The sequence below is a fragment of the Rhipicephalus microplus genome, chromosome 7, assembly GCF_043290135.1.
Source record: "Rhipicephalus microplus isolate Deutch F79 chromosome 7, USDA_Rmic, whole genome shotgun sequence".
Classification (NCBI taxonomy): Eukaryota; Metazoa; Arthropoda; class Arachnida; order Ixodida; family Ixodidae; genus Rhipicephalus; species Rhipicephalus microplus.
Window position 1 is genome coordinate 47,733,833 of NC_134706.1, and position 19,884 is coordinate 47,753,716.

Genomic DNA, 19,884 nt, shown 5'->3' on the forward strand with positions numbered 1-19,884 from the left:
CACGCATGTCGTGATTATCATGTTTTTATGGGTCATTTAACTATATCGTCCGTTCACGTCACGTAATACCGAATTCGATAGATGTGAAGCTAGCGAAACGTCCGCGAGTGAATCATGAGCATAGCATGTCGTAATGTTACATGACACGCATCTCATGTTTACCATGTTTGCTCCAGTATGATACCTTTGTCATCCATTCACGTCTCGTAATACCAAATTTGGTATAAGTAAAGCTATCGAAACGGCCGCGAGCGCATTATAAACTTGGCATGTATTCATGTTGTTATATGACACGCATGTTATGATTTTTATGTTAGGGTCTGTTGCTTGTGTTCGACATGCAATCATGTCACACCATACCAGTTTTGCAACATGTCATGTGAACGAAACCGCTGCAAAAGAGCTGCAGGGCCATGAAATGTAAATCAAGTCAAGTCAAGTCAAGTCAAGTTTATTAAATAGTTCAGTTGAGTTACATGGTTAGCGTTATTACAGCAGGAGGTCCCAAAGTTTCAGAGAAACTGACAGGGGGACCTCCTATGGCTACATGGATGGGGTAATTACAAAAAAATACAGCAATAGTATACGGTCTTGTGAGTAATAATGAATAATCTTGATTAACAATAAAAACACGATCAATACACAACATAATGGTAATACTCACTATTGAAAAATAACAAGGAAACAATCAAAAGCAAGTTAAGACAAAAAACATTATTTATGAACTCTACGTGACAAATGTAACACGTGTAAAATCATGGCATTCATGACATACATGTCATAGTTTTAATGTTATGACTAGTCAAATATGTTCTTCATACAGTCATGTTAAGCCATACCTAGTTTGGTATAGATACCATCATTGAAACGGCGAGGAGATCTAAAAGTCGTAGGTGGCTGGATAGATAGATAGATAGATAGATAGATAGATAGATAGATAGATAGATAGATAGATAGATAGATAGATAGATAGATAGATAGATAGATAGATAGATAGATAGATAGATAGATAGATAGATAGATAGATAGATAGATAGATAGATAGATAGATAGATAGATAGAAACCGCGGAGCCAGACGACGAGAATAATGCAACTAGACCTAGAAGAAGAGTGTAGTGGAGCACCTTCAGCAAGCATCCTGAAATCGTAAATGGTAGATTGCCACTATTCCTCAAGAGGAAAGTATATAACACCTCCATCTTGCCATCAGTTACGTACCGAGAAGAAACCTGGAGAATCACTAAGAGGGTTCAGCATTAGTTGAGGACGACGCAGCGAGCAATGGAAAAGGAAATGATAGGTGTAACGCTGAGGAACAAGAAGACAGCAGAGTGTACTAGAGAACAAACGAGTATTAAGGACATCATAGTTGAAGTAACAAAAAGAAATGGGGCACATAGCGCGAAGGCAAGATAACCACTGCGCATTAAGGATCAAAGTCTGCACTGCAAGCGGGTGGTTAAAGAAACAAAAAGTTAGGGTGGCTGTTGCGACCGGTGGTTGCAGGCACCGGAGATCCGGGACGAAGGCGCTGAGACAGCAGGAACGTGAATATGGGATTCATTCACATTCTGTACATGGCGAGCTCTCTTGGATGAGTTGGGTGGTCAACTTTCCTTTCTTCTTAGGAAGTGTTATAACGGAAGTATTTGGACCGCTAACGCTAATGTCGCTTCATTGTCGCTCGTGCTACACTTATGTGAGATCGCATGTGTATCTCATCAATTACCTTTGGTTCCGTCGCCCTCCCTAAGAGGCTACGCTTATCTCAGAGCGACAGAACATCCCACAATAGCCAGGAACTCTGTATTTTCATTTCGCAGATTTTCTCCGGAACAGAAGGCATCCAGGCATCCACTGGCCTTCCAACCTTTCGGTGCCGGTGCCCGGAACTGCGTCGGCATGAGGTTGGCTCAGGTCGAGCTAATCCTCATTGTTGCGAAGCTTGTGCACAAGTTCCGGCTGTACTTAGGTTCCAAACACGCAAATGTAAGTAAGCCTCTTGCTGTGTTTCGTAAGTACCCTTGACAGTAAAATCTTGCGGTACACTAAATGAGAGAAAAAGCGTTTGTATGGGAACATACCTTTCAAATACATGTTGTTGCATATTGTTACAATTTCAACCTGTACAGTCTCCATTTAGTTTTAAAACGTGACGCAGTGATAGGGTGGAACTTCGCATTCATTGTGCAACCAACGTTCTCCGAACCTTTGCCGTAAGGTTTATGTACGATTGTTAACGCGTTTTGGTAGAAAAAACTTACACCATCTCCAGCTAAAGGGAACCACGGGCAGATGCGAAAAAGTTGGCGCTGACGCTTGCACTCGCCGTGTCGTTGACGCTGGCGCTCACTGCGGCGATCACTGCGGCTAGGTGGTGTAAGCCACCACCCGATCTAAAGGGCACAGCCGGATACATCCATCCATTCATTCATCGTAGAACAGAAACCTGGGGAGGGGCAAAGTACGCAGTGACAGACCATTGTTTCCTACTGTAACGTGACTCTCGCTGCTAGTAGGCAATGAGAGACAAAATACTTCGACAGAAAATGGAGACCCACAGTCCGCTTTTAGTAAACGCTTACGCTGTGAATTTTTGTTGAACAACAACTAACAGGAGAAATATTCTACCGACACTGCCTTGGAGGTCAAGATCCAGTGCCTATATATACGGGGTGGCCAGTGAACGGTTGGACAGTGCAAACAGTCGTACTTTTTTCATTTTTTTTTCAATGAGGAAACTTGTTAACAGATGCTGGCTGCATGAGCGTTGTGAAGTGAGAAGGAGGGGGCAGCGTCGGAGAGGGAAAAGAGAAGGAGGAGGCACGCATGCACAGTGGCATACACACACACACACACACACACACACACACACACACACACACACAGACAGACAGACAGACAGACAGACAGACAGACAGACAGACAGACAGACAGACAGACAGACAGACAGACAGACAGACAGACAGACAGACAGACAGACAGACAGACAGACAGATAGATAGATAGATAGATAGATAGATAGATAGATAGATAGATAGATAGATAGATAGATAGATAGATAGATAGATAGATAGATAGATAGATAGATAGATAGATAGATAGATAGATAGATAGATAGATAGATAGACAGACAGACAGACAGACAGACAGACAGACAGACAGACAGACAGACAGACAGACAGACAGACAGACAGACAGACAGACAGACAGACAGACAGACAGACAGACAGACAGATAGATAGATAGATAGATAGATAGATAGATAGATAGATAGATAGATAGATAGATAGATAGATAGATAGATAGATAGATAGATAGATAGACAGATAGATAGACAGACAGACAGACAGACAGACAGACAGACAGACAGACAGACAGACAGACAGACAGACAGACAGACAGACAGACAGACAGACAGATAGATAGATAGATAGATAGATAGATAGATAGATAGATAGATAGATAGATAGATAGATAGATAGATAGATAGATAGATAGATAGATAGATAGATAGATAGATAGATAGATAGATAGATAGATAGATAGATAGATAGATAGACAGACAGACAGACAGACAGACAGAAAGATAGACAGACAGACAGACAGACAGACAGACAGAAAGATAGACAGACAGACAGACAGACAGACAGACAGACAGAAAGATAGATAGATAGATAGATAGATAGATAGATAGATAGATAGATAGATAGATAGATAGATAGATAGATAGATAGATAGATAGATAGATAGATAGATAGATAGATAGATAGATAGATAGATAGATAGATAGATAGATAGATAGATGCGTTCAATTCCCACGCGAATCAATTCCCCTATTTGTGAAACCTGTAACTGTCTATCCTATGAACTGTCCATAAGAGCTTGATACCACTAATCCATTTGATGGCGTGAGATGCCATGTCCGAAGAATTCTCAGTTGTCAAGGGAGTTCCTCCTTTATACACCATACCACCAGTGTGGGTCGCGTAAAAAGGATATCTTTATGTATATAACCAAAACACTTCTCCAGTGCCGTGCATTTCTAGAGAAGGCGAAGAGTAATACATACGTTTGCTTTTGATGTGGATAGCGCATCACCAGACGTCGTTCTCACGTTCAGGGCAGGTTGCATCATATATGCATTCTTCGGAAAAGGTATCCATGGTTTACAACAGCTGTACTATGCCTTGAAGGTCACTTGACCCCTCCAGGAAATGTTGCTCACTGACCACGATGATGACGACGTTGCTCAAGAACTGTCAAGTATAGGGTTTTCAAAAATTATCTAGAGGGCACTCTGGCGCTCTGATAGTTCGCGTAAGTTACCAGGGAAGTGATTGGCAATCCACGTAGGCAATGCTTAGAGAGAGAGATAAATAAAGAGGAAAGGCAGGGAGGTTAACCAAGCTTGGCTCGGTTGGCTACCCTACACTTGGGGTGGGGGAAAAGGAGAATAATAGAACGGAAAGAGATAGAAAAGAATAGGAGTAAGAAAGAGAAATATGAATAGTCAGCTCGAGACTACACAGCACGGTTTCGAACAGTTCTTTCACAAGTGGTCGTGAAGTCTGGTGGTCCTTAAAAAGTACAAGAGGGCTTTCGTGGCTTTGCGCGTATGGGAAGCCGTCGGCCAAGGTCCAAGGATCTTCTCTTCTGTAAGCGGCCGTGAATCCAGCTGACAGAGCTTGACTTCCATAATACGTCGTTCGGTCTGGTATGCTGGGCAATGACTTAGAATGTGCTCAAGCGTTTCTTCGCAGGCGCAGATGTTCCATGCCAAAGTGCTCGCCATTCCAAGGAGACGAGAGTACGAATTTGTAAATGCCACGCCCAACCTCATGCGACACAGTAAAGTTTCAGCGCATCGTGGGAGCCCGGATGGCAAACGAAGTTGCAAGTTTGGGTCGATCGAATACAGGTGCGTGTTGGAGAAACCATGCGTATTCCATTGTAGGAAAGATATACGGCGAGCAAGTGATTGTAGTAGCCTTGCAGCGTCCGTTCTTAAGAGAGGTACGGGCGAGCGCTGGTCTTGGTCATGAGCCGATCGAGCAGCTTCATCCGCGCGGTCATTGCCGACGATTCCGCAATGACTCGGCAACCACCGAAATACAATATCGTGGCCTTCTTTGAGCGCTTCGTGGTAGTCGTGCCTTATCTGATATACTGATTGCTCGTGTAACCCGTGCTGCATAACGAACCATGACTGTAAGGCTGAGCTGGAGTCGCAAAAGATGTCCCATTGGTTAGGTTGCTGCCGAATAATGTACTTTACTGCACCTTGAAGTGCTGCGAGCTCTGCTACTGTCGACGTCGTGGTGTGAGAAAACTTGTACTGAAGCAACACATTTTCAGATGGAGCAACCACTGCTCCTGTAGAGCTGTTGGAATTAGTGGAGCCATTGGTGTAAACATGTATGCGGTCGAAGTACTTTTCGTCCAACAGACGCAAAGTCAATTGCTTCAGGGCTAGCGTTGACATGCGTGCCTTCTTAACGATTCCAGGAACTGATAAGCGCACGTCAGGTTGACGAAGACTCCATAGCGCAGCTGCTGGATGCATCGCAAGTTTGAAGCCAGGCGGTAGTATGTCCTGATGTTTTGTCACAATACCGCAGTACGAAGAATGGGGCCTCCGAGCTGACAAACACGCTAAATGATGTGACGGTAGCCGTGATAAATGCCGAATGTGCGCTCTCAGCGTCTCGACAATGATATGCGTTGTGACCGGTTGTTCTTGTGCAATAACAATAGTTGACACTGTCGATGAGCATCTTGGAAGGCCAAGGCATGTCCAAAGTGCTTTGGCTTGTACGCTTTGCAGTGCACGGATGTTAGTCTTGCACGTGTTAGACAGGACAGGAAGGCTGTACCGGAGAGTTCCGAGAAAGAAGGCTGTGTGAAGCTGCAACATGGAGTGCACGGATGGGCCCCATGATTTTCCGGCGACGAACTTGAATACATTCTCAATACCAATGAGCTTTTTCTTCAGGTATGTGACATGCGGGCTCCAGGTTAGGTCATGATCTACAATGACAACTAAGAAGCTATGAGTGCTTTTATATGGGATTGATCTGCCATCGATGCACAATGGGTAGAAAGACATCGGTTTGCGTGTGAACGCCACCGCTGCGCATTTTTCTGTGGCGATAGTCAAACCTTCCTGGCGAAGGTATGTCGATGTCATTGTTGCCACTTTCTGTATTCTTGCGCGCACTTGAGGCTGTGTCACGCCGGACGCCCAAATGCAGATATCGTCAGCGTAGAGAGATATTTAAGCCGTTTGTGGCAGTATTTCGGTGAGCTCCACGAGAACCAGGTTGAAAAGAGTCGGACTCAAAACACTGCCTTGTGGCACCCCACGACTTGTGAAATACTTATTCGTAGACCCATCTTCAGTTAGAACAAACATGGATCTCTTTGTGAGGTAGCTTCTCACCCATCGAAAGACACGACCTCCAAGTTTAGCTGCTTCAAGAGCATTGAGAACAGCCTCATGGGTCACGTTGTCATAGGCGCCCTTCACGTCTAAGAACAGAGCTACCGACAGCCGCTTATGAGCTTTCTGATGCTGAACAGAGGTCACCAAGTCAATAACGCTATCAACTGAGGACCGACCTCGTCGAAAACCAGCCATAGCATCAGGATAGATGTTAAAATGTTCCAGGTACCATTCCATGCGTGTAAGCAGCATCCTCTCCATGACCTTGCCAACGCAGCTTGCTAGTGCTATAGGCCGGTATGATGCCAAATCGAATGGAGACTTTCCGGGCTTCAGCAAAGGCACCAGGCGACTACACTTTCACTCATCAGGCACCATTCCACCATGCCAAGACTTATTGAAAATGTCCAGGAGACAGCACTGTGCCTTCGGGCCTAGGTGACGTAGGGCAGTATAGGTCACTCCATCCGGACCTGGGGACGATGAGTGTCTGCATGAGTTCAATGCCGCATGAAGTTCTTCCATGGCGAATGCAACCTCCATTTGCTGGTAATGCGTGGGATTGGAACATCCTGTGGCAATAGATCGATCGGTATAGAGATGTCGCCGGCGATCTTTGCACAAAATTCACCAGAAACATCAAGCTGTGAGCGACGTTGATGTAGCGCCAGAGCGGTGAAGGGATGACACTGCTGCGGATGCGAGTGAATACCTCGAAGAGTCCTCCACACGGGAGACAAGGGCTTTCGAGGGTCTAGCGAGTCACAAAAATTCTTCCACCGTTGTTCATGAAGTTTGTGTATTCGACGCTGGACTTTTTTTTCTGAATGCGTCTGGATTCTCTGAGGTCAGAGATAGATTTCTTGCGTCTGTATCGTCTTTCGGCACGTCGGCGGACCGCTCGAAGTTGTTCCAACTCTTGGTCGAGTGCCGTGCGTCTCTATTCTTTCGAACATATCTTCGTGGAAGTCTCCATTGCACAACTAATCACTTCTTCATAAATTTCCTCTTTGTGCTTTGTGCTTCGAGTCTTTGTGCTTGCGAGCTTTGAACGCCTTTCTGGCTTTGTTTATTACAGTTTCTTGGTTTTGTTTCTAATAAAAGAACAAACCATTTCGAACTTCTTTCCCCGATTTGAATTGGTGAGCCTAAGAGGTTAAGCTCCTAAACAGCAGCTGCTGCAGATTTGCCGATTGTCGTTTTGTGACAAGGCAGCACTAAACCATTAGAAGGCAAACAGAGCCGAAAATACCAATATCAGGCAAATGCATTTACTACCCATCATCACCGTGCTCCCTGAAGCGCCAATTAATGCATCTCCCATAGACACTAATGTGAGAGTTCCCGCTACTGGATTTATAGGAAACTTTACGCTGTCAAGAACTCTTTCCACACATGCGCACGGGTTCTTGAAACACGCGTGCATTATCCTCCGTCATGGCGTACAAGTATCAGCATTACATATCAGCTTATCAGTTTTAGTGTTGGTATAGTGCCCATGTGTCTATCTGCATCGTTACAAAGTGGAAGAACATGTTATGAAACACATATATATGAATTTTCTACGCATGTTTGCGGATATCTCATTTGTTCAGATATTTAGCGTTGTTTCGTAACGTTTCGTTCAATAAAAGTATTGCGCCACGCTCACCTTTCCAGAGCGTAGTTTGCATAATGTCTATTCTCATTGTTTGCGGGATGTGCAGATTCTTCTGTTCAATATCATGACGTTTTCAATAGGTCATAGAAGAGAACACACCGAAAACACTTGGCGCGCACGAAATCAAAGAAGAAGAAAAATTATTACGATGTAGAACACCTATGATACTGTACTTATGCTTGTTATGGTCTTGTTTAACGTACGATGAGTGCTTTTGAGTTTGTTTGCACATAGCAACAACTTGTGCACAAATATACGACACAAAAAGTTTAAATGAGGCACTTTTTGCCTGGTAGCCTGACAGAACACCGGGTTCGAGTTTCAACTTTTCAAAAAGACAGCTCCAATTTGGGCTTTCCCGTCGACAATTGGATAGAAAGGTGAACTGGGCCGTTATGGAAACGCCCTAACCCAATTTCACAGAAGTGCTACGAAGGAAGATCGAAGATTCAGAACGGTCATCTCTTAAATTCCAAATTTCGAGCCTTTAAGTGCAATCGATCACTTCCAGTTACTGAGAGAGTAGTTTTGCCCGATGCGAAGTATTTCTTTTTGAAATAGGTTTTGTTGTGGCTCATACGGTAGCGTTACTTGCGAAATTTTTTATAGCACAAATCACGTTGAATCGAAAGTATATATATATATATATATATATATATATATATATATATATATATATATATATATATATATATATATATATATATATATATATATATATATATCCCCACCACGGTGGTATAGTGGCTAAGGTACTCGGCTGCTGACCCGCAGGTCACGGGATCGAATCCCGGCTTCGGCAGCTGCATTTCCGATGGAGGCGGAAATGTTGTAAGCCCATGTGCTCAGATTTGGGTGCACGTTAAAGAACCCCAGGCGGTCGAAATTTCCGGAGCCCTTCACTACGGCGTTTCTCATATTCATATGGTGGTTTTGGGACGTGCAACCCCCCATATCAATCAATCAATCTCTTTCTCTCTCTTCCTCTCTCTCTTCCTCTCTCTCTCTCTCTCTCTCTCTCTCTATATATATATATATATATATATATATATATATATATATATATATATATATATATACATATATATATATATATATATATATATATATATATATATATATATATATATATATTTAGAGAGAGAGAGATAAAACCTTTTGTACCCTAAAGCACACTGAATCTGATTAAACTCACAGATAATGCTGTTTATTTTAAATTTGATAATTTCCCCACCATAGGCTTCCTAAAAGAAAAGTCACAGTGTCATTTCTGAACTTTGTGTCGAAAGCTCCGCTAAAGGCGTGAGGGACTTCCAACCACTTTGTTTTGTATTTTGGAGACGTTGGTTCAAAGCGATACTATGAAACATGGTATGATACACCTCTGGACGATGCAGGAAATAATGAACCACTTTCTCGCCAGCTACGAAAACGTCGGAACTAGTACATTTTGATGAAATGGATGACATCACACACGTTGATGCTGCAACTCGAAGGTGTCGTTGTCAACACAATTTCGTTCTTGTGTGTTTTCCCGCTGCCGAGTGCTTTGTCGCGCAAGAGGGGGCGGGGGGGGGGGGTTCAGTACAACGAAAAAATTATTTACAAACATATGAAGAGCCGCTTTTTTATTTAAAATCCTTTAAACTAAAATATCTGCGGCCTCTTATTAAACTACCCACTTTTGTTTTGCTGAAACGTCCCAATGGCCTCTTCATTCTTTTGTGCAGCTTTTTGTGAGGTTCTTACCAAAGCCCCCGGAAAACATATGGAATGTATATCGTACAAAACATAGCGTACAAAACATTCGCTATGGTTACGAATTAGGCCTGCATTTTGTTCTGGCTGCGAACAAGTACCGTAATATTTAAGTCACTTTAGACTCTTCTTTTTCCCCACTAAAGAATACAAAAGGACATCTAACTGCTATGAAGAATTGAAGACTTGACTGATGTACGTAATGAGAGATTAATTTTGCAACATGCGCATAATAATGATGGTTGTATGGTGCTCTTGCCAAGTTTACAATATATGTGGTTCCCTGTTTTGGGGATAAACTTTGTGGCAGGTTAGCACTGTGTGGCTAGTGAGTGTGAAGAAAGAATGCGTATGGGTCCCAACGCGCTTTTTTGTCTTTGTACCTTCGCTTGATCAGTTAACAAGTAACCCGTATGGGTTCTTGCTCTTTGTCTGTTTTCACCTTGACTTGATCAGTGAAAAAGCAACCCGTATAGGTCCTTGGTCTTTGTGTGTTTTCACCTGGACTTTGTCAGTGAGCAAGCAACCCGTCTTGTTCTATGGTCCTTGTGTCTTTTCACCTTGACTTGCTCAGTGAGCAGGGAACCCACACAAGTCCTTGGTCTTTGTGTGTTGTCAACTTAACTTCGAACAAGAAACCCGTATGGGTCCCATGAAGTCTCTGTGTTCTTTCACCTTGACTTGGTCAGTGATCGCATCTACATCCTCATCGTGATACCTGACCGGATGAACTTTCGTTGAACTCTCGACTACATTGGTTAGCTCTCGTTTGTGGTATGTCTTTTTCTCTCCACGTTTTTCGTGCGCGTTAAAGACTTCAGTGTGACATACCAGCATGCCCAAAACGCAATCTTTCTAAGGTGAGGGGGCCACCACCCACCTTCTCCTGTGTCTCCTGCTCCTCCCTACATGCACTATTCTCACACGAACGCTTAACAACTATTCTTACACATGCTGTTGTCACATTAAAAACCATCCAATATAAACTCTGACGGAGCATTCCTTCACCTGTAATAGAAACACATCATAAAAACGTCAATATCAAGATGCTTTGTAAGTTGGTTCAAGTTCCCAGAAAAAAAAAAAAGAGGCCAGGGAGAGTTAAGGTACAAGGAAAATATATAGCGCGTTTGTTTGTATATTTCCTCTGTTTTGTCCCTTGCTTTGATTTTCATCTCTTTTTTTCTCTTCAAGGTGAATTTCATGACCAGTGTTGGTAAATTCATCACTTGTATTTTTTCTCTGTCTGTCAACTTCAGGGAAAATTACAGAGGAAGACGGAATCTATCATTGCTTCACCAAAGGATGGGGTGTGGATTCGGGTGGAGCATATCTGACAGCAACGACAGTCGACTTCAATCCCGAGTAGTTGCTTCCGAGACAAGATGGGTGCAGGTCACCCATTTTATTTTCCTTCAAAAGCAAGTGTTCTCGGGAAAGCACGAACAAACCACGCAGTGGCAAGTACCACACCATCCTCTCGGTGTTGACCAATTCCTTTCATTGTCCTCGTGTTCAGAAACTGCCGTGTATTCTAAGGCTTCACGTCGTCTGACCTGTTTGCATAAAGAACAATAATAAAAATGAATGAATGCAAACTGACAATCTTATTGTAGGCACATCGCATGCATGTAAAAGTGTTTAGAAAAAGTTGTTAACGATTCAGAGTACTAGGTACTCTACTATGGGTGGGCAGAAAGCCGTGATCAAAATGGAAGGTGTGACGGCTTAACATTAAAACTGGCAATTTATTCTTTGAGAACCACATCACAGTGAAGAAGGAGACTACACACAGCCACCCATTTGTGGCACGAAGCCAGATGGGTATCCGTACAAATTCCTTGGAAAGGAAAAGCTTCTTAGTTGCCAAAAAATTTGTCCTGGTCTGGGGCTCGAATCAGGAACCAACGCCTTTAAGGCGTGGTCGCTCTATATAGCAATTGAGCAAACCAGCAACCTAGTCATCGGCAGTGCGAGGGGGAATGTTTCGACAACTTGGAGCACATAGACACGAGCACTTGACTACAAGTTTTTTTTTCTTTCTGAATCCCTCCGCCAACTTCGGGGTCATCGCAAAACTCATTTGTTTCCTATGTCAGGGAATTTCGCCATCATATGGTAAATAGCAGAACAAAAACAGTGTTCTTCCCAAGGTGGTGATGGTGGAAATGCCGCCAGCTGGTACGCTCGTACATCCACCATTCTGATTAACACATCCGATATGCAATTCTGTAGAACCAATAAATAGCTAACGTGCACGCGCAAAGCTAGGGAGCCATGCCTTCAGCCATACATACTCCCGCCACCTGGTTATGTATATAATATAAGCCTGGCCAGGTGGCCTTGTGGTTTCAAAGATCACGAGCTGCAGCGTCTGCGCAAGAACCTAAGCGTCATTGCTTCCATATTCTATTGGTGTCATCCGTGCCACAAATGCAAAAACATATATAAGACCTGGATGTGCGTCGAAAATGGGAAAGCTCATAACTTGAAGTTCTCGAGCTGAACATATCACTTCTCCTCTACCCACTCTCAAATCTTGCGTCCTAAAAATAAAGATTGACGCTTCGTATTTTAATTTCTCCCCAGCAGTTTTGCATATGAGTGTGAATTTAGCGTGTCGGTTATCACTGACGATCCCATGTTCAAATTCACAAATATAAGGCATATAATAAACGCGTAGATAGCCGATGGCACAGCTCAGTGGTAGAGCATCGCATGCCTTATTCGAACGTCAGAGATTTGGTTCCTGCCCGCGCAAGTTTTTTTTTTTTTCATACACGTTTCCTTCCGCACATTTATATTGCATTTACTACTATAGCATCCCCTATCTTTTCCTTGTTATTATTGTGTGTTCTCATTATTCTTGAGTGTAACATAACGACTTTCAATGTCTCTTGCATTCGCCGCGTTGGCTAAGGGAAATTTCCTGAAACTTGTTTCGTTAAGTATGTAGCTTGCTTAAAAGACAACGTTTTTAAATGTTGCCAATAATGATTACGCAAGCCCCAGCATCTGAAAATAAATGGCGCCCAAACCACCGCGTGTTCGTACATGAGAAAGTGGTTTCTTTCACGTCTCCACAATCCTTCCGGCAAGTTTTATGTCCTGCTTGCCATTTGTTTCGTCGCAAAACACTTGGACAATGTCAGCATTTGCAATGCCACTTAAAAAAATATTTTCAGGCATGTTTGCCGCCACCGTGGCATAACTCGCTTTCCCCGAGTGCGTGCGCGTGCTAGAGGCTGCGAATCCATTTCCATAATCGTCTCCCGTAAAAAGATAAAGGGTTTGTGGCAAGTTTTAGATGCCTAACATCTTTATTATTCAGTTTGGGTAAAAAAGACACTGGCTTAAGTAACGTATTACTCTTGAAAGCGTTTTCAGATTTATCTGAGATCGATTTGCTACACGAAAAAGTCAAACTGTGCCATAGAACGTGCGCTATTGAACGTGTGGTTGATATATAAGAGCGAAATTTCATGAACCAACAAAGTGACGAAATACCAACATTCACAAGAGTTCCGGCTGCAAGGACGACACAAGGCTGACACCCTGAAAATTCTTTCTTTAAATGTTCAAGGGTTCCGTAACCCAGTAAAGCAAGCCGAGGTTATCAGCATAGCCCGCGACGAACATTGTGATATTCTGTGTTTACAAGAAACAAATTTTTTCACCATTGGCCACGTTCGTGCATTCAAACGCGCTTTTAATTTAGACTGTTATTTTTCCTTCGCTACATCTCGCTCCTCTGGAGTTGGAATTATTATTTTTAACCACGCTCTTCTGCGCAATCATCATGTTTTCTATGACGGGAATGGGCGGGTATTGGCTTTTGACTGCGTCTTATCATCCTTCAAGCTGCGTGTTTTGTGTATTTATGGGCCAGCTCAATCAGCGATGTCTAACAATTTTTTCCGTGACCTGGACGTGTATTTTCTAGACGGTCGTCATGTCATACTCACTGGAGACTTTAATTGTGTATTAGACACGCGAGCTGACGTGCAAGGTCCAGGATGGGGTCGCTCTGATTGGAACGCGCGAGAGCTGCGTCGCCTAGTGCACCATTTCTCTTTGACAGATACGTACAGACTAGTGCATGGACCACAGTATGCCTGGACTTGGCGGCGTAGCACGTCGTCTAGTCGTTTGGATCGTTTCTATGTGCAGAGCGCGCTAGCTTCTTACGTATCGCACTCTGACGTAGTAACATTACCATCATCGCCTGTTTATATATCAGACCACCGACCAGTGACGCTCGAGGCTCACTTTCCCTTTCCATCATCAGTGAAACCTTGGCGTCTTGACATCCGCATTCTGCACGACGCGCGTACACGCTGCAGTTTATCTAGAATCTTGCGCGCCTCTCTTTCGGGATGCGGTCCGGAGGTGTGGGACGCGCTCAAGACGCAGTGGCGTTTACACTGCTCAGTAGCAGGGCGGGCCCTTAGACGCCGTACGTCCGAAGAACTAGCGGACACTGCAACAAAGCTGCGTATTGCTCTTCGGGTTGATCGACTAACTCCCTTGATGCGCGCATGGCAGCGAGAGTTAAGGGGTCGTTTTCAACGCCTCATTGCAGCTTCGTCATTGACGGCGGCTGCTTGGCGTTGCAGACGTAATCCTTGTGCTCATCCTGAGGTTCTACGATTTGCGAAAAGCTCGCTTCTCAACCCGTCGAGTCAACTAGGAACTCCGGCGGCCAGATTCTTACACACTGCCTTGCCGCCGACACGTGATCAATCAGTTTTCCTAGCTCACTTTGCCAACATGGCTCGTACGACAATGTCATCACATCGCGGTACCACCGAGACAGCCAATATGTTAAGTAGGCTCCCTCAAATTTCATCTGAAGTAGCCTAACAACTATGCACAAGTCCGTCAGCTGACGAAGTGAAAGAGGCACTGTCTTCCATGAAGCGTGGCTCGGCCCCCGGGCCGGATGGGTTGCCTGTTGAGTTTTATTTAACGTTTTGGGACGACATTGGTGCCCTTTTCACCTCTGTTATTTGCCGCTGCTTCGAGAATTTTGAATTTCCAGATAGCTTTCGCGATGGTCGAATTGTTTTAATACCTAAACATGACCCATCGTAAGTTCGCCCAGAGGAGTGGCGACCAATAACGCTCCTCAACGTTGATTATAAAACTTTCGCGGCAGTTATCACTCGGCGTTTGAGAAGCCTGATGCCCTCCTTAATAGGTCATCATCAGGCGTGCTCTATTCCTGGAAGAGAAATCCACAGTCTCTCCTTTGTTACGCGCGATATAGTTGCGTACACGTTAGCAAGATCAGCTCGGGGACTCTTGGTTTCACTTGACCAGGAAAAGGCATTCGATCGCCTCGAACATAGCTTTATATTTAGCGTAATGGCAGCATTTGGCTTCTCACAAAACTTCGTCGAGCTTCTCAGAAACGCATACCGAAATATACGCAGCACGTTATTTCTTGATGGTTTAGAGAGTGCGCCATTTCCGGTTACCCGTGGTGTTCGCCAGGGGTGTCCTCTATCCCCTGCGCTTTTTGTATTCAGCCTCGAACCATTCCTTCAATCGCTAATCGCTGATCCTTACGTTAGAGGCCTTCCTCTTCCAGGTAGCGGTACCGTGACAGTGACAGCATTTGCTGATGACATCACGTTGTATTTGAAGAATGAGGACAGTTTATCCCGTAGCCTACGACTTTTTACTACTTATGGCACGATTTCAGGTGCTGCGTTAAATTTTTCCAAATGTCGATATTTATTCATTGGTTCACCAGACGCAAGTCTAAGTTCCTTTTTCGGTCTTCAAAAAAGTGACTCTATTCGCATTCTGGGGCTTGATTATACTTGCTACGGCATATCAGCCTCCTTGTGGAATTCAGTAGTCGAAGATGTAAAACGACACGTCCGGGAAGCACAAGAGTATGATTTACCGATGCTCGAAAGAAGGTATCTAGCACAGACGGTGTTTTGCGGCCGTGCATGGTATATATCTCATGTCTTACAGCCCCCATTACAAATCACCAGGTCGTTGCAATCCCTCATTGGCTCCTTTTTCTGGTCGGGTGGAACAGAGCTGGTTTGCCGAGCAGCTCTTGGGCAACCGAGAAACTGCGGTGGATTCGCATTCCCATCCGTCTCTGTTCGCTGCCGGCTACTTGCCCTACGATTCTTACTTCGGTTGTTGCATGGTGATCAGTGCCCCGCGCGTGATTTCGCCTGCTATTTCTTAGGCACCAAGTTACGCTATTTACTACCAGATGCGCGGCTTAATTCTGCACCACAAACACTTCACGTACCTGCATTTTACTCAACGGCAGTATCTTTTTATCGACACGCGTAGCAGGTTTGTCCCGATGTGGACATTCTTGAAAGCCGCATTGTAGATACAACGGCGGCTCTTCTGCTTCCTCTGGTTCCTCCAGCCCATCTAGCACGATCGAGACAAGTCTCGTGGAGCGCGATAACGGCATTGTTTTTGCCTGGTCACCTCCGTGACTTTATGTGGCGTCTTGGATGGAGAGTACTCCCAACACGGGACAGACTGGAGAGGTGGGGCATGGTCCCATCTTCCACTTGTCCTAACTGCCCGTTACAGGAGTCTAACCAGCATATGCTGCAGCAATGTGTCATTGCAAAGGTGTTTTGGAAGTCAGTTAACACTAGTTTTCGCGGCCTAGGTGTTAATCGCTTTGTAACATCTGGTCGCTGCCCGCGTAGTCGCTTTGCACGCCTTCTAATAGCTGCGGGAGCTTTTTGTTTATGGCGTAATAGGTGCGAAGCTGTTGCGGCAGATCATCGTCGTCGTGCTCTTTTTCCAATACTGGAACGCCTCTACTCTGAACTCATATTGTTTCTGTCGGAGGAATTGTTCTTCCTTGGGGAGGAAGAATTTCTGCGACAATGGTCGTGCCGCTTTCTGTCCGTAGTTGACAGACGCGTTCGATTAGTTTTCCACCTGGCCTGGTTCCTATAGCCAGGTCACCTGTCAATGTCTGATTGGTGCAAGTAATCACTATGTGCTTACTATTTTTATGTGTTTGTGTGTGTTCAATATGGATGTTAGCTCTCCTATATATGCATTTCATTCGAACGCTGTAAGTTATGTAACCTTTATGAATATTAATACCTGTTGTACATATTTTCTAACATCTTCACCAAGTCTTGTAAATTCTGTACATATATCATCATGTACATTGTCCATATTGTGATTAGTGCATTTACGTAGTATATTTACAGTTATTAGTACAACGGACTATGGACATGCTACGGACTTGGACACTTTAGTTTAAATGTGTAGTGTATTTTGTGCTTTGTCTTTTGTTTGTTATTGTACCTGTTATACAGACGCTTGTCTCTTAGATTTGTTTCGTCCTATGAAAGAATAAACTTTTTCTAAACAGGACGACACAGAAGATCTTCGATGACAGCAACTACCCCGGGTACAGGCTCTTGATGTACTGGAGCAGTACACTAAAACGAACAGTGGAATCAGTAAGTTAATGTAGTCTGGAAGATGTTTCATCGCAGGAAATAAGCAAAATGAGGACAAGTAGCACACTGAGCAAAGAGGAAGAAAAAGCATCCTGCACGAAAAAATGAAAACGATGGCGTTGCAATCGCACCTCACCAGGTGCACGAGTTTGACTGGTTGAGAAGATGGAGGTCATTGCCTACGCGTGACTGGTTAGCACATTGGAGAGTCTTTCCAAATGACCGCTGTCCAAACTGCGGCAAAAGAGAGACGGCCCAACATGCTCTGTTTCAGTGCTCGGTGGCGAGGGGCGTCTGGCACATTGTACAATGCTTCTCTGGCTTTCGCACAGCGCACATGGGAACAGAACGTGGGTTGTTTGTAAGACTGGTCTTTACAGTGACCATGTACGTACTGTGGTGGCGACGCTGTTTAGCGATAGTACGGCACAAGCCTCAAAGAGGCGCCTATCCTACATTCCAGAAAACACGGCTCATTGTGTGAAAAAAACCTAGATCAGCAGCTGGAAACGCACGGCGAAGAGGCTTTCTGTCAACGATGGTATACACGTTTCTTTAGAGTAAGAGAGGGAGAGCTGAGGTTTCCCGTTGTCCCGTACTAGTCATGCGCCCACTCTAGTACGCATGCTTAAGTGTTATTCTGTAAAATGTGATTAACTTGATTCGTTTTAATTTTCCTTTGACTTGTAACATTTGGATACCCAGTGATCAAGTAGGTTTTAGAGCTCATTCGTGAGATGTATACATTGTCTTTACTTGTTTTCGATGTTTCGTTTGTGTAAGTATACAATAAACTTCCCTTTCTCAATTTATTTACACACACACACACACTATAAAGAACATGTAGAGAAACTGTTGCTGCTCATTTGCCAACTTACGCAGTTTTATTTGCACTCTTTCAAGCATATACCTTTATAGACACGTAGTTATTGACGCGAGTGTGTACTGCTGCCACATGTATGTTATTCAGCACAATATCGGTGTGATTGTTGCAAGAGAAAAAAAAATCCTCCATTTCACAAAAAAAGTCACAGATTTGCCGCAAAGGCGAAGCAACGAACGCGATAGCAACGAATTGGAAGTTCATGCGTAGAATTTCAAGCAGATCAAAACGTGCCCCGCGTTTCTCACGCACAAATGACGCACGAAGCGTACTCACAGGTACAGCGGTCAGCCCCTTTAACTTGAACGTCTCGGCACGTGGTCTCGGCTCGCTTGGACTGAGGTCAGCGCTGCCAAGCGTTGAAACTGATATGCTTGCTGCAGTCAAGGATAGGTGTAGCGCGCGTCGGTTTCACTAATAAATTTCTGTTTCCAGGCCGCCTGACCGGCGGGTTGAATGCTCTCACTTCGCATCCCGTTTTCGCCACGTTTTGCTCATGGCTACGTTAAGACTGGCGCAAACTTAAAATACCGCAATTAACTGCTTGGAACACTAGCAAGAAAATAATATGGATAAAACCGAAGCACTCATCAATTATTCTTTTCATTTTTCTCAGCCAAGTAAACACGGGTAGTACACGTCCGCGGTGAAAATTACCAATAGCAAAATACTTAGTCAACCCTGAAATAAGGACACCTGTTCTGAAAACGTACTGCCACGCAAGTTTAGTATTTTAATGCCAGGGCTTACGCTAACAAATCAGTGGTACATACGGTACATTTATTTTAGAGCAAGAACGAAACATGCTAGACATGGTGCCATTAAAACGACTTAGATATGTGTAATAGGGACAAACTTACCTTCTGGTCACGAAGAAAGCAAATGTGGGCTTCAGCTTGACGAACGAACACACTCTCGTTCCATTCTTCGGTTGTCCTCGAAACACGAGAACACTCGGAACTTCGCTCCCTTTGCCGCGACAATTCGCAATGCGGAATCATCCAACCGTTCGGATTTGAAGCCGTATATAATGCTAATACCCAGTGCACAAAGCACATCACGTATCCACGCTGCAGTTCATGGACACTGAAAAACATGGTCTCCTTGAGTCACACCAGCACGCCACAAAAACATTCGTCAGGCTTGGCGATTCATGTCTGTCGAGCGACGCGAGCAAGTGCAGGCACGTCTGTGCAGCGAAACGCACCGGCTAAGCGGAGGACGTCAGACCACGTGGCCAAAACAGTAAGTAGGCATGAGATTATCTAGGTGCCATCGACGCTTAGCATTGAGCTCACAAAAGCTTATCACTTTTCAGAGGCACGCTTCTATCGCCGCTTGCGCCGTTGCAAGCGAGCAAAATGAAGTCACATAAGCTGATAGCGCACTTTAGTCACGTAAGACAACGCAGATTGAACACGTCACTGCACTGAACAAAAAAAAATTGCTTCTGCCTCCCCGAAGGGCATCGTGGGGAAATGCGAATGCATTTCTTGCGACAGAAACACAGTGTAGTAATTTTTAAATGGGTAAATTATTGACAAGACTAGAATGTGTACCCTCACCATTCATTTACACATTCATCAGCCAGCGATTGGTTGAAAGTGAGGCACGCGCTTCACTCCATGTATATATACGCACGAGCGAGTGGACGAGAGAGTA

At 44.3% G+C, this 19,884-nt stretch overlaps 1 protein-coding gene and 1 long non-coding RNA gene across 3 annotated transcripts in view; one reads left to right on the plus strand and one right to left on the minus strand.

Moving 5' to 3' along the window:
* LOC119179564 (cytochrome P450 6a8) overlaps positions 1-11,462 on the plus strand; it is a 90,127-nt gene extending 78,665 nt beyond the window's left edge. The window contains exons 13-14 of the mRNA XM_037430668.2: positions 1,825-1,990; positions 11,124-11,462. Coding sequence (XP_037286565.2) covers positions 1,825-1,990; positions 11,124-11,201 — 244 coding nt within the window. The 3' untranslated portion in view covers positions 11,202-11,462. The remainder of the gene's footprint in view (positions 1-1,824; positions 1,991-11,123) is intronic.
* Positions 11,231-19,444, minus strand: LOC142767444 (uncharacterized). 2 transcript variants are annotated; one of them, XR_012884878.1, is made up of 3 exons: positions 19,083-19,444; positions 18,499-18,599; positions 11,231-11,420 (listed from the first exon to the last, which is right to left on the minus strand). It is a non-coding gene; the product is annotated as an uncharacterized LOC142767444 (long non-coding RNA). The 2 variants fall into 2 exon arrangements; XR_012884879.1 differs by lacking the exon at positions 18,499-18,599.
* Between the last annotated feature and the right edge of the window lie 440 nt (positions 19,445-19,884).